The following is a 16146-nucleotide window of genomic DNA, read 5'->3' as shown; positions in this document are numbered from 1 at the left end:
AGGCATAGCAGCATCTGTTTTAAGTGAATTCTGGGTCAATTTCAGCTGATAAACTGCTTCTAGACTTAACTGGAAGGAGTGATTTTTCACATGAACAGATGTCATTTTTCTAAAGCTTCTTTAGATTTTTTCCCCTCTTTTTCTGTATGTATTAATCTCTTCTTTTCGATCATGGCTTTCCAAAGTCTTGTAACAGATCTCTGCACTTCTAACAAAAGTAAGTATCTGCCAGATGCTATCATTCTATTTATGTTCATGCGACATCCCAATTTACAATAACTGAAACAGCTTGCTGCAATCATTGTTTAGATGATATAAGATGCTTTCCACAAAACACGTTTCCATTAAACTTTCTTGCTGCCTTGTGAATTAAAGGATCCTTATTTTAGAGCAGAATTCTATCTTTCATGCAATCTCAAAAAAAAAATATAACCTAAATGCTTTAGAAACTTAAATTCTTTTACCATACATTTTTCACATACTTTTATAGTTACCATCAGGTAACTGAATGTAACACAGAGGTAAATGCAAATGAATAAATAAGTGAATTTAAGTTTCTGTGAACTTAAATGACCTTTACTGAACCACTCTTAAACTAGTTTTCATGTTCAGTTATAACATAATGATTTTTGTCAAAGAGCAGAGCAACAGGGGCACCTGGGTGGCTCAGTCAGTTAAGCATCTGCCTTCAGCTCAGGTCCATGATCCCAGAGTCCTGGGATCAAGACCCACATCGGGCTCCCTGCTCAGTGGGGAGTCTGCTTCTCCCTCTGCCCCTCATCCCTCTCTCTCAAATAAATAAATGCAATCTTTTTTTTTTTTTAAAGAATAGAGCAACAAAGTCACTTAATGATATCATATCTTTTGCCAGTTAAGGACATATCTCCCAACCTGATATTAATGATGCAAAAGCAGTGGATTTTTAGCATAAATAAATAAAACCACCTCCAAGAAAGCAAATGGAAAAATAAAAATCAAGGTTTGCAAGCTGTCACTTTGTCTAGTATTCATTTATTGCCAGAACCAAGAGGACTAAATTAGAAAAAAGAATTATGTGATGTGAAAATGACCAGAACATTGGTGCTTTTTCATAATTGCAAAGGTGGTCTACGCAAATGCATATTTAGACTTTAGAAAAAAAGATTTTAAAAATTACAGCTAGGAGTCCTTAGATGATAAATGGTTCTAAAAATGAAATTCTTTTTTCTTTTTTTTTTTTAAAGTAGGCTCCACAGCCAGCGTGGAGCCCAGCATGGGGCTTGAACTCACAACCCTGAGATCTAAGACATGAGTTAGAGGCTTAACTGACTGAGCCACCCAGGTGCCCCTAAAAATGAAATTCTAATGACAGTCTTCGATAATTCCATTGAGGAAGAAGGAGGGAAAAATATTTAAAACTTATGAGTTCAGTTATTAAAACAGCTCTAATAAAAACGGATAGTTAAAAAGCCTTGAGAGGAAGAGAATTTTTCCTAGAGAAATATTATAGAATGAATCCATAATATTAGCTTCTAAAAATATTTCTGGAAAATTGGGAACTTTGGGAAACATGTAAAGATAACAAAAAGGGTGATTTAAGTTACATTCAGGTCATTAAATGAACGATACAGAACTGGGGCATTATTTGGTTAAGAGGTAATGAAGAAGAAAACGAAATTACTCACTTTCTCTAGTTCTTCTATTTTCTGTATTAAAAACAATATTACCACTGGAAATCTTTAGCTATTCACTAATGAAACAAGGGTCTCAAAAAAGTCATTAGCTTCCTTTCCCCAGAAGCAGTCATGCTGTGGTAGATTATCGGTCTGGAATGCTCTAAGAGGGATTCTTGAATTGGGAGAAAAGCTGAACTGGTGTTCCACCAGTAATGACCTTACAACACCATTAGTCGTTTGCTCTCGTTCTTGTTGACACATTGCATGGTTGCACTGAGAACACAGCAAGGGCATGTTCCCTGCTACTCACTGTTCAAAGTTGGATATCTCCCTCTGTGAATACTTGAACAAGGCTGACTTTCCAAGAGGAGCAATAAGGATGACATGATGACAGTGCAGAAAGGAAACAAATATCTAGACCATGAAGTAGAAGAACTGTATTCTCCCATAAAACTGGGTTCAGTGGACATTTAAGCCTCATTTGACAGCAAACCATGAGGAGTGGATATGTTGAGACATACGTCTTTCACCCTAGCTCTCTATCAGGGTGGTATTTTCTCTGTTTATGACCTTTCCTCTTAATAATTATCTGGGCAAGAAACAAGTCACACAATGTAGATTTCAGCAAAGGGAGGGACACATTCTTCAATATCTTCGGTGAGCACCAGAGAGCTAGGGTCAATGTACTAATAATAGCACTGACAATAACTCACACTGTGTCCTTGGAATCATTATTTCAAGCTCTCAGTCCTAGTTTGGTATCTGTTAAAGGAATAGGCTTTAATGTTCCTTTGTGATAAGCAAGCAGGTCATCGCTTCTCGTGAAATACTGGGGCAAGCTCAGTCATGGCCCACCTGCTGCTTGTTGGCTAGACAGCACATGATGGGAGGCATTCCTCACGGCAAGCAGCAAGAGAAAGCCCTGAACAAAAGGTGTGGATTCGCAATATTACTGTGTCCTAGGTCATTTATACCTAACTGTTCAATGAGCCAGATTCACTAAATGGCTTATAGATTGCTAACCCCTATTCTTAAACATATAAATAACTTAAATTTAATTGTGTTAAGAAATAGTTTTTGTCTCGGGGCACCTGGGTGGCACAGCGGTTAAGTGTCTGCCTTCGGCTCAGGGCGTGATCCCGGCATTATAGGATCGAGCCCCACATCAGGCTCCTCCGCTGTGAGCCTGCTTCTTCCTCTCCCACTCCCCTGCTTGTGTTCCCTCTCTCACTGGCTGTCTCTATCTCTGTCAAATAAATAAATAAAATCTTTAGAAAAAAAAAGAAATAGTTTTTGTCTCAATAGTAGTATCAATTACCAGTCAGCTTTACTAGTTAAGCTAACAGTGCTGGGTGCTAAATGCGCTCTATGATAGGAGAGCATTAATACATTTAAGATAAACAGCCTTTCAAGGACTGAATGCTACACTTTCAACAACTAAGAAAATCTAAACATGTTTCCCTTTTCCTGGGTAGAGAAATACCACAAACTTTCTGCAACTCATCCTGAATTTCTGTCCGTGAGTACTCCACAGAACTGTTTCCTATTTCTTCCACAGTTTGGAACTTATTACCTTTAATCATCAGCCCTCAGGACTTACAAAGAGATGAACTTGAAGTGCTTTCTCATGTACATTTTACCCTATTTCTAAGTTGTTTCTCTGTGTCTTTATTGACCAAAGGGGGGGGAAAAAAGGCTAAACCGAAATGAGCCATGAACTGTTTCATGCTTGCTGTTTTCCAGATGCTTCTGAAATTATCTTTAAAATACCATCTATTTGTTCCATTCTCCTACGAACTTTGTTTAGAAATAAGTGTTTCCTGTGGACCTGAAACAGTTAAACCACCACTTTAGAGTTATTACTCTAGCACTTTTGATTCTAATGGATCTATCTGTGGGGACCCCAGGGGAGTCCTGGAGACTATCTTGTACTGAATCAGGAGGACATTAGTGTGCACATGCCAATATCAGTGCAGCATCAAAGATTCTTGTAGCTCTTGCCCAGGGGACTTTGAGATTTAGTATGCTGTTTTCTCATTTGGTTTAGCATCTGCTCCCCAACTGTTCATCAAACTCATAGCTGTAGTAGCTGTGGAACATTTAAAAGAGGGAAAATAGAGCCTGACAGTGATCTGTTATTTAGACGAAAACTGGTCTGAGGGACCTTCCCTCCAAGAAATTCAGCCTGCATTTAATCAGACCCTGTGACTTGTGTCTTTCTGTCAGTTTGAGTGAGTTCCAAATCGTCTCCTTGTTTCTGAATACCTGTGCAAGCAGGACATTTCAGCAAAGCAGTGCAAGAGAAAAAAGTCAGATTTTGAACTCTATCAGTCCCAGTTCTGTAGATCTTTGGCTCATCTACTGAGTGTCAACGGGCTATATCCAGAGAATGCTTTCTCCCCTTGGAAAACAGCACTGGTCCCTGCTTGACTTTAGCCCTAGGTGTTTCGTGAAACTCTTGTCCTAACATGGAAATTTAGTTTAAGACCAAATATATACATGAAGTAGAACTTCACTGTATCATAATGACAAAAAGTAAATCTGTAATGATCAGAATAGATGAAACAGTTACCAACAGTCTCTAAGAAATAATGGAACACCCATGGGGTGTTAAATTATACTGTGATACATGCTGGGTAAGGCTGAGTGAATTCTGTTAAGATGGTATCTTTGTAAGGAAGGATTGAAGAAAGCCTCTTGCAAATAGTCCCTCAGGTAGCTGTGAAATAGGACTTTAAGCAGTACTTCCATGGAGACTGACATTATCATCTGAGGTGTTTCTCCTCCCCTATAAATCTTAGAGTTCCTTCTCACCAATACTGACGCACTCCATGGTATGGTTGTTGGCTTCCAACCCTTCTGGGCAGTTGTCAAGGCACTTTCCAAGGTGTAAGTAAAATCCACTTTTACACTTTGTGCAGAAATTTTTGTTGAAGCAGGTATCACAGTCAGCTTTGCATTCTGAAAGAGAAAAAAGGAAAGAAATACGCTTTCATTATCTTCAGTTACCTGTTGCTGGTCCAGGTCTGTATGTTTACACCACAGGCACATGTGACTTTTGTGTCAAACACACTTAGGATATTCAAAATTAATTTGCCACGCTGAATTATGGATTCTTCCAGTCATTTAGTTGATATACATCAGCCATTGATTTTAAAATTATTGTACTGATAGCCCTATGAGAAGTTTTTGGCAATATGTCTACTGCAAAAAATGTTTATAAGACCAAGTATCTATTTATATTAAGTGACAGTAAAAAGCATTTCATCAGAGCTTTAATGAAATATCCTAGATACAGCTTTTGGGCTGTTTTGGGAGTCCATTCATTCATTCATTCATTCAACAAATATTTGATTGTCCACTATGTGCTTAGCACTTTTCTAGATATGCTTAACAGCAGTGCATATAAGAGAGATAAGGACTTCACAGAGCTTACATTTTAGGAGGGGGCGACACAATAAAAAATAACAACAGTTGACTCATATGGAGATTACTATAAGTCAGATACTGCTGCAAGTATTTTATAATGAGGTGGGTTATAATTTCCATTTTACAGATAAGGAAACCAAGGCTCAGAAAGATGTCACTAGCCCAGGTCCACAGAAGGGAGTGGTTTTGGAAACCAGGCTGTCTGGTTCTAGAGTTATAAGTGCTCTGGAAAGAATAACGATGACAATAAAAGGTAGGAGAAAGATATGGCAAATGACTGAAAAGGGGAAAGGTTTTTTATTGTGAGTAAGCTGGTCATGGAATGCCTCCCTGCGAAGGTGACATATGAGCAAAATCTTGAATGAAAGAAGAGGGTCAACCAAGCAAAGACGTAGGCAAAGAGCTTTCCAAACTGGCAGAACGGTGAGTATAGAACTGTAACTGCAAAGGCCTTGAAGTGGGAAGATCTTGCAAGGCGGCCAGTGAGGTCAGCGCAAAGTGGCTGAGGTGCAGTCACAGGAGATGAGTTTGAGAGGAAGGCAGGGCTACATGTGGTGTATGCCAGGGGAACGGTATTTCTGAATTTAGATTCTGAAAGGTTATTGGGTCTACAGGGGGGAGAGCAGACTTTCAGGGTCCAGAGGAGAGGGGATATGAGAGTGTTTTCAACGTTTATTTCCAACAAATAAATAAATGTTTCGTTTGCTATACTGGAATCCTTCTTGAAACAAAAATAGCTGAATTTATTCTTTAAGTCATTAAATACTGGGATGTTGTGATAGTAATGGAAACTCAGATGGCATTAATGCTGATAGTACTTTTCTGTAGGTTTCATGAGTAATAACCAGGTTCTCAGTTTTTGCTTTTACAATGAAAAACAACACAAAACTTGAGTGCTTTTCATAAGAGGTGAAAATTTTCCTGCTCTGAGGGCTAAATCCAAGTATGGTTTAGCCTAATTATCAAGTAAATATCATTATTTCCTTAACACTGAATATCACAAATATGCTAGGGGCCAGTTCAAATCTGGAAAGTCCCCAAAGATGAGATAAAAACATAATGCCGTGTAGCACTTACTTGTACACTTATTTATATCTGGATATCGAGTTCCATAATATCCACTTGGACATGAAGAGAGACACACTCCAATCTGCTTCATGCCAATTCTTTCCAGAACAAAAAATAGTCTGGGCTTACATGACAAACATCCATTGTAATCTGAACATGTTGCACAGCCTCCTTGGCAGCCTTGACTGACGTTAGGATGCACTGAAGGGACAAATGCAGAAAGACAAAAACAAATGTTAAATTATAAATATAGAAGTTCAATGACATTCTCTAGGCAGGAGATACACTTTGTTTCATTAGTTTTCAATTGGTGGTAATGGGTGAATGAGTTGGGATTTCCCCCTCTCTTTGCTATGATCTAGTAGTTCCCTTTAATACATATATATTGTTTTTAATTTAAAAATTCGCAGAATTTGGGAATTTGGAAACTAAGAAGATACTGCCTCAAACTATTTATAGGTACCACACACACACACATAGTGAAAATATTCTCATTGAACTAGCACCCTGGAAGACTGGAGATTGGGTAATTTTGCACTGAAATCAATGCACATTAGTTTGCTTGTCACTTACGTGATGGATGAAAAGCATGCATCTAATTTCTTCAAGCAAGGATGACAATATAGACGAAGGCTTAACCTGAGTAGGACACTTCCTTCTAGGATATCTTTTTTCAGCTGTGGTCTATTAGAGAACACAGTTCTACTCTTTGCTCCAATGTAAATTGATTCTGAAACTATGTAGTTCCTTGGAACCCCCCACATGCTTTCTTAAAATATTTTTTCTCACAGGAGTTTTATATTTATCAGTTCAAATTGATACAATGATGAAAATGTGATATTTATCTTACCAATATTTCCACGTGACCATACGTGGTTATTTATATTACTAATTATAATTTATAATATTTATAATGTTCAACATTTTATCTTTGGGGAGAGAATTCTTATAGTTCTTTTGTCTTCATGTTCCATCTACTCAAGAGAAATAATTATTTGGTGAGGACATGACACCAAGGACTACTGCTGCACGTATTCCTGTGTGTGGTGAGACTGTTCATTAGCAAGTCTGAACAAATATAAACAAACATATGGAAGATTCATGTTTACTTAAGATCTTCACAACTTTAAACCTTCTTATGACTATTAACTGGTCATCAACACATACATATGAGCTGAGGGAAAACTGCTGACTGAAGTACATCTCTCACGTATCTGGTGTTTGGGATGATTTCTTCTCCTTGTGTATTCTGTATTCAAATATAATATAAGTAGCTTTATTGTCCTTCTAGGAATCCAGAAGGGAAAAACTGTGACCTTTATGAGAAACAAAGGTTGATGCACAGGAATGCAAAGGCATCCCAGCATATTCTGACTTTTTTGTTGGGTGGGGGGTGGGGGGGTTGGGCTCTGATGGGCCTTGCCATTATCAGGTCTGACTTCAGAGTGATGTTTGGTTCTTGCTAAGTTCTTTACCACAAAAACAAATCCCACCAGGCTTAGTTAGAAGGGGGTACCCATAAGCCCAATCAGCTTTACCACAGGGGTGCAAGGGTTAGCTACAGAGAGGTCATTTGGTTGACCAGCATCCTCCGCCTAGAGGAAACCATCCCTGAATCAGCCACAGGAACCACAAGCAGCTCATTCTCATTCCAAGACGTTTTGTAAATAAACTGAGGAAATGTGTGGGGGAAGGGAAGTCTGCTTTTCCTGTACATGCTCCTCTGTGGGGTGGGGTGGACATATAAAGTGGCATAGGAGGTTTAGACATTATAGGACCTGGGGGACTTGTAAGTGAACACTGTTTTCCAAGTAACAGGGTCATTTTTCATGCCAGTAAGTCAGCATTGGAGACTTACAGAAAATGTGTACGTATTTTAAGTAGGGAAAGACCCTAAAAAGAAAAGGGATGAAGAGAGCTTCCTGTGCTCAGAAGCTAGTTTGGTCCATTTTTTTTTTTAATAATGATTTTTTATTATATTATGTTAGTCACCATACAGTACATCCCCGGTTTTCGATGTAAGGCTCGATGATTCATTAGTTGTGTATAACACCCAGTGCACCATGCAATATGTGCCCTCCTTACTACCCATCACCGGTCTATCCCATTCCCCCACCCCCCTCCCCAGTTTGGTCCATTTTAAGATGTGAGAGATATAGGTAAAAACCTGTGAAACCTCATAAGAACTGCCTGTGGAGAAGAGGACCTCACTTTGAAAGACAATCACTTCAAGCCCAGAGCAGTAAGTGACTCTGAGTTTGAATGAAGATGGGTTTGACTGGTCGACAACCTCTCTCTATCTCTGAAATGCAGCTGCTCAAAGGAAACACAATTGTAATTTCAAGCACCTTGAAACTTTTGTCAATTGTGATACAACTTTAAATCAGTTATGAAAATAGACATGATTTATATGTGTAAAGCCTCAAAAACTGATATACCTTAAAATACATTTCATTTTAAAAATGGGTTATGGATGTTTGGAAACTTTTCCAGGAGAAGGCCCCATAAAAGGTCCCACAATTGGTAACAGTTCCCACCAAAATTATGGGATGTGCCAAAGTACCTTGCTCAATTCTTTCTTAAAAACTTTCACTGATGAAATCTAACACAATCAACTCATAACATTGTGCTATATTCTTCTTGCTTGCTTCTTATCATATTTTGCCTTTTTAGACAAAAGTTTTTGGCAAAGTAGATTTTTGAAAAAGTAAAGAAGACATAATTGTCCTAATTGGCAAAGAAAATTTCTGTTTGTGTTTAATCAGGAAGTTTTGAATATGGGTAGGCACAAATTATGGCAAACTTTATTTCTTTGGGAAGGTGTCAGTGTTATGCTGTGGGAAGTGGGAAAAGTTGAGACTATGAAGCTCAGATTGTATGATTCTAGGTTTTTTTTTTTTTTTTTTTACAGTTGAGTAGTGATTGTTTCTTGAATGCTGTATAAGGGTCACTCAAATTATACAGTCAGTATTACACAACTAGGTACAAATTTCCCAAACTTCATCTTAAGGCGAGTTTTTACTTTTTATATGGAAACCACAGAAAACTTTGGTCTGGATTGATTTTAACAACTCTTTCAGCCTTAAAATCTAATGATCCGAAAGTTAGAAAATTAAATTCTACTTTTTCACACCTCTTCTTTTCCATCTAATAATGACTTCATTTTGTATTTCTAAATTACCTTTTTTTCAAACGATGTTTTTGGTCTATTATTTCATATGAGCAATGGAGGTGTTAGTGGTGAAGTTCCATAGAATAAGTAAGGTTTAAACCTAATCTTAGAAAATGAGTTGAACAAAACTAAAAGGCAACCTACAGAATGGGAGAAGGTATTTACAAATGACATATCAGATAAGGGGCTAGTACCCAAGATCTATAAAGAACTTACCAAACTCAACACCCAAAAAACAAATAATACAGTCAAGAAATGGGCAGAAGACATGAACAGACATTTCTCCAAAGAAGACATACAAATGGCTGATAGACACATGAAAAAATGCTCCACATCACTTGGCATCAGGGAACTACAAATCAAAACCACAATGAGATACCACCTCATACCAGTCAGAATGGCTAAAATGAACGAGTCAGGAAACAACAAACGTTGGCGAGGATGTGAAGAAAGGGGAACCCTCTTACACTATTGGTGGGAATGCAAGCTGGTACAGCCACTCTGGAAAACAGTATGGAGGTTCCTCAAGAAGTTAAAAATAGAGCTACCCTATGACCCAGCAATTGCACTACTGGGTATTTATCCCAAAGATACAAATGTATTGCTCCGAAGGGGCAACTGCACCCCAGCATTTATAGCAGCAGTGTCCACAATAGCCAAACTGTGGAAAGAGCCGAGATGTCCTTCGACAGATGAATGGAAAAAGATGTGGTACATATATATATACAATGGAATATTACTCAGCCATCAGGAAGGATGAATACTTACCACTTACACTGACATGGATGGAACTGGAGGGTATTACGCTGAGTGAAATAAGTCAATCAGAGAAAGACAATTATCATTTGGTTTCACACATACATGGAATATAAGAGACAGTGCATACGATCATATGGAAGGGAGGGAAACTGAATGGGAAGTCATCAGAGAGGGAGAGAAACCATAGAGACTCAACTATAGGAAACAAACTGAGGGTTGCTGGAGGGAAGGAGTAGAGGCGAGGGGTTAACTGGGTGATGGGCATTAAGGAGGGCACATGATGTGATAAGCACTGGGTGTTATATACAACTGATGAATTACCGATCTCTACATCTGAACTTAATGATGTACTATATGTTGGCTAATTGAATTTAAATTAAAAAAAAGGAAATGAGTTGAAGTTATCAGTATGTAAGTGGCCATGGTGGGGCTAGAGGAAGGAACACCCCAATTATCCACATCAAGAAGGAGACTGGCATGAGTTCAGTGCAACTGATGCCTAAACAGTGGTTAATGGAGAAATGATGAATATAAAGAGACTGGAAGCACAGGGTAGATCCAGATTATGGAACACTTTGTGGGCTGTGTCAAGGAAATTATTCTGTAGATATGGGGGATTTCAATCTGGTGAGTGATGTGATCACATTTGTATTAGAAAGGTAATTTATCTGGCAGTATGAAAGACATAGAAACTGGAAGACTCATACAGTGATCAAGGTAAAAGACTGATGATAGCTTAAAATATAGTAAAGGCAGTGTAATGTGGTGGGGAAGGTATGAATACTCCAAGAATATTTAGGAGTTGGAACCAATCAAATATGGTGAGTAACAAAATGTGGACTGAACAAGAAAGGATTTGAGAAGGTGTGTTTTGAGTTCCAGTCAGTGAATAGAAAAGGTGAGGGATCCCTGGGGAGTAAAAGCTTACAGTTGGAGTGCTAGGGCAAGTACATAAAATAAAAAAGCCTAAAAATTTAAACAATTGCTTGGGATCATTTATTTTGCAGATTTTATGAAATATCCAGGATGTGATTCTTAATAGATGGAACTTAATATTGTAATGGTTGCCAGAGATGCAAATGAGAGTCTCTGGCTGTAGCTACTTAATTAGAGAAGACATCTTGAAAGGGGAGTTGAAGAATGCCAGAAGAAGGAAACACAGTCCAAAATAAGGGACATTTGGTAAGAGAAAAAGACATATTTTCAGTTGTTTTTTAACAATACTTTGTATTTCTATACCACTTTTGCTTTCAAAGCATGCATCTCACAGCAAGCTAAATTAACTATGGTAACTACTGTTAGCAAGGATAGAGGCCATCACAATGATTTATTTTGAAACCTCAAACTAGGACTCAAAGAAATGCTGAAACCGTAAGACAAAGAGTAAGTTTACATCAAAGGTTAGAACCTAGATCTTTGATATCCGGTAACAATCTCTTTATATATAAGAAAACTTTAGATGTGTAACAAAGGTAAATATGAGTGGAAAAATGGGCAAAATTCATGGGAACTTTAAATTGGGACCTTCTTTTTACAAACGTGTCTAATACGTGGTAAAATCAGTGTATCTTTCCCTAAAATTAGGAAATAGGAAAGCATCTTTTCTTAACTGGTATACAAAGGTTAAGTATGAAAGGAGTATATATTAATGCATAATTTAAACCAATTTTCAATGTCAGAACTGTCAATACTTCCTGAGTGACTTCAATTTCTCTAGCTGTTGAGCCTTCCTACTATATCTCTATTTGATAATTTTGTAATGCATAACTGATGCAACAGTTCATAAAGGCTATTGTCACGAGTTAATCCAACCTTTTAAAAAGATACACTTATTTATTTATTTTAGAGAAAGAAAGAGCAAGTATTGGAGGGGAGGGGCAGAGAGAGAAGGAGAGAGAGATTCTCAAGCAGACTCCTTGCGGAGTGCGGAGCTAAAGGGGGTAGGAGGCTTGACCTGGGACTCCACTCGGGGCTTGATCTCATGACCAGAGCCAAAATCAAGAGTTGGACACCTAACCAACTTAGCCGCCCATATGCCCCTCAACTTTTTTGATAAAATATCCAGAACATAGAGTTTTAAGTGGTAGAGCATTTGGTAAATACACAATCTTTGGCTAGTCCTCTTCAATGTTTATGATATACCAAACCAATTGTAGCATTGACATCTAAGCTCCATTTCTGTAACAATTTAAATATAAGCTTCAAGAATTTGCCTTGGTTTAATCCCCTTCTTAACCCAACTGCAAATATACTCACATCTACTGTAAATCGCTGCATGGAAGAAACCCAATATTGCATGCTGCCAATTACCTCTGATGGTCATTTATTTGTGGCTAGAGAATTTCCAGAAGTACAAAATTTGATAGACTTTAGGTTTATAAAAGGTTTGACTGAAGTTTACTGTAAGTGCAGTAAATACATGACAGTAATGTAGTTATAATTCGGAGAATAAAAGATAAATTAACAAATTTGATAAAAGTTATTTTTAATAGTAATATTTTAAAGACCAGATTCTTCCTAAAGCATTCTTATCTTCACAACATTCACTGCCTGCTCTTCTCCCTGTAGTGACCTTAAGGGGCAGGGTAGGGATAAAAGGCCAGTGGAATTCTGTAATCAAAGCTAGCTTGACATCTGTCCTTTCTTCCATGTCCTCTCCTTTCATGAGGATGTTCACATTGATTGGAAGCTTCTTGAAAGTCAGTCTTGATAATGTCTTCATAATTTTCTTGATAATTTCCAGCTTCTACATAGGGCAGCTACTTATTAAATGGGTTCTCAACAAAGAGTTTTGATTATTGCACAGATGAAGGCAGTAAATTTGAAAGGTAGGCTATTTATTTGTGTTTTTAAAAATAATAAAGATCCCAAAGAGGTAAATACTTAACAGGAAGTACAACTGATTTTAAGTCAGCTGTGCCTATAAATATCTGGTAAAGGAATAAAATTTTAAATCATATATACTGTAAGGATGCTTAATTATGAAATAAATCTTGAAATAAAATAATAAAAGTTTTTCTAGGTACCATTTACTACAGTTATCTGTTCACTTAAAGGAAATGTAGACTTATTTCTTGCCTAAGTAAGGACAGCACATTTCTATCACACCTTGGGTCTTGATTGTTATGGAAGAATTTCTAAGTTTAATATAGTGTTATGGTCATGGAAAACGATATTTCTGGATCCTCTGGAATGTTTGGCATTATTCACTCTAAGAAAAATCTAATGTTAAGAATTTGAATTACTTGGCAGTCTCTTTCAAATTCTGTTGAATCGACCCCAGAAATATTATGAGTCAATGTTTCTTATTTATTCATAAATTAAAGCAGCCAAGGCAGAACAGACAATGGCTAGATCTTCACAACCATTTGTCAGGTATAGACTGCACAATATCAAAAGCTGGTTGAATGAATATAATTACTTATTGGTATACGAGACCCCTTTACATTCTCAAATGATGATATCTGGATGAACAGAGGCCTATCATAGTCCTCCACTATTATTTCTGACTAGTAATTTGTTGAGAGAGCCACATGTTTATACATACAAACATACAGAGATTTTGCTATTTTTGCAGCATAGCATCTGATGGTGTGTACATATGTGTATATATTGTATAGGTGTATATATATAATTAGACACTTAATGCCCACATACGTAGACACATGATACACACACTCTATTTGGTCTTTTACCGAAGTCAGTAGCACAGACATTAATTGACCTGAAGCAGTTAAGATAATAGAGTCTGCCCCATCTTTTGTCCCAGTGAATCAACCTTGAATACTCTGAAAGTTTGTGCCCACACCAATGGGTTCACCAAATTCCTAAAGTCTCAGAGAGGAATGTATTCACCAGCTGCTGAATACAGCCCAGTTAGGGCTCCACCATTATTATGTGGGGAAACATACTGTTTTTAATGGAAACTATTTCTTTGAGAACTTGGAAAATCTTTCTCTTTCTCTTACTGAATAATAATTTCCTGAAGGGAGTCTAATATTTATATTCTATAAATACTTTAAAATATAACCACAGCAATAAAACAGACCTAACATTAAATAGCAATTAGCTAGACTTTCCACTAAAATCAAGCCAGCTCAAAATATTATGAAAATGGCTAGCAAATGATGGCAGATATAGAATTCCTGAAATCTAAGCTATGATGAATATTTGGTAGTTAGATGCCAACTTGGTGGCCAATGGCTGTGCTCTGTCTCTCCACAGGCTACAGAATTAGGACCAGAAATGAAAGACAGATGAAAGTGGGCTGCCTCATATACACATTGTAAAAACCATGATTAAGGTTTTCAACAAAAATTTCTGATAACTCCCTATGTTCCTAACACTACACGTGATGTAGTAAATGTAGAAGTGAACAGGACATCTAGTTCCTGATCTTATGATGTTAATCAGTTAATAAGCAAGTGAACAATAAAATGCTTAAAGATTGTGATGGATGTTGTGAGTGAAATAAACAAGTGAATAAGACAGGGAATAACTGTGGGGAGCTACTTTAAACACAGTGGTCAGGGAAAGCACCTTTTAGAATGTCACCCTTTAGCTGAGACCTGGAGAATGAGAAAGAGTCAACTATGAAAAGCTAAGGGAGGGAGAGTGTTCCAGGTAGAGCATCAGCAAGTGCGAAGATTTTAAGGCTATGGAAAGGAACCAGGCATAAGGAAGAGCGCAAGGGGAACCCATGAGGCTGCAGCACTGTGAGTGGTTAAGAGATGAGTTTAGAGAAGGAGGGTAGAGCCAGATCCTACAGAACCTCCTGGACCAAAGTAAATAGCTGGGATTATATACCAAGTGTATTTAGATTCTGCATTGCTAAGAGAACATCAGAATGAAAGGAAAGAACACATTTTGCCTGACATAATCATTCACTTTAATTTTTGTTAATTTTATGGATCATGAAATGGAACCAGCATCTTGTATTCCTTGAAAACATGTTGTTTTATCAATGTTTTATATTAGAGGAGAGTGTTCTAATTAGCCCGACAACATAGAGATTTATATTCAGATTCTAATCTTTGAAGAGAGTGTACATCAATCTACATGTTCTTTGCTCTTGGAAAGATTTCATTTCTCCTTTATTTCTCCTATCTTTCTCAAGCAGTAGTTCTAGTTTGCTTCAGAGTTTTACATTTTTGTTCCCTTTTCCTGGAGTGTGTGTGGGGGGGATAGTGGTGGTGGTAAAGAGAAACAGGAAAATTATGAAATACATAAGAGGTCATAAGAACAAATAAAGAGAATAAAAAATAAAACATTTTGCAATCTCGCATATAATCTTTTCTATATTTTTCTGAATTCTTGCCATTAGTGATGCACATTGACCAAGTCTAGGTAATTTAGAGCAACAACATTATAGTTTTCACTTCTAATCTTCCTTTTAGAATCTCTATGTTACATTCTTTTTTCCATTAAATAAATTAATAACTTGTGGGCTAATTCCAAAGTTGATTCTTCAAAAGTAGTGAAAACCATATTAGTTTTCCTGTGTCCTACCAAATAGCTATAGTTGATTCTGCTGTTGACACTGCACAGAAAGCATTTTGTACAACCAAAAATAGTGTTTTTTTCCTAACCACAAGTCGAAAATTTATCATAAGGTTAAAGCACCCTGCTACGGGTGTGAAATGTAAGGTACTGAATCAGCATCTCCAGCTGTTGCTAAGGGAGGGAAAGCTTCCCCTTTTCCAAGTGGCCATGTTCCCAAGTGGAGGTGAATAGAGGACAAGAGGGAGTGGATAGGAGTAATGGAGACCCAGATTCCGTAGAGAGCCAGGACCTGTTGATGAGTTAGTGGGTGGTAATAACAGCATTTTTCATGAGACAGATCCAACAGTGTTCATCCAACAGTGGGAATCATTATGTGCTCTGGTCTGGCTGAGAGAGCCATTCCTTTTTTTTTTTTTTTTAAAGGAGAGAATTAATTAGAAATCAACATAAACAGAAAATGTGATAGTTTAATGGTAATGAATCTGCATGGGTGTGATTCCATAACTACTCAGTTTGCATTCTTGAACGAAACAAACTTCAGTTTGTGCTAAAAACAAACTC

At 37.4% G+C, this 16146-nt stretch overlaps 1 protein-coding gene across 1 annotated transcript in view; it reads right to left on the bottom strand.

Annotated features, from left to right (window-relative positions):
- RSPO3 (R-spondin 3) overlaps window positions 1-16146 on the bottom strand; it is an 83850-nt gene that overhangs the window by 45152 nt on the left and 22552 nt on the right. Inside the window, exons 2-3 of the mRNA XM_045805595.2 lie at window positions 6162-6353; window positions 4470-4616 (exon numbers count right to left, since the gene is read on the bottom strand). Coding sequence (XP_045661551.2) covers window positions 4470-4616; window positions 6162-6353 — 339 coding nt within the window. The remainder of the gene's footprint in view (window positions 1-4469; window positions 4617-6161; window positions 6354-16146) is intronic.

This window comes from Ursus americanus, chromosome 11 (assembly GCF_024610735.1).
Source record: "Ursus americanus isolate L20-20 chromosome 11, mUrsAme1.1.p, whole genome shotgun sequence".
Lineage (NCBI taxonomy): Eukaryota > Metazoa > Chordata > Mammalia > Carnivora > Ursidae > Ursus > Ursus americanus.
The sequence above is the reverse complement of the archived record's forward strand: the minus strand, read 5'-3'. Positions and strand labels throughout refer to the sequence as shown.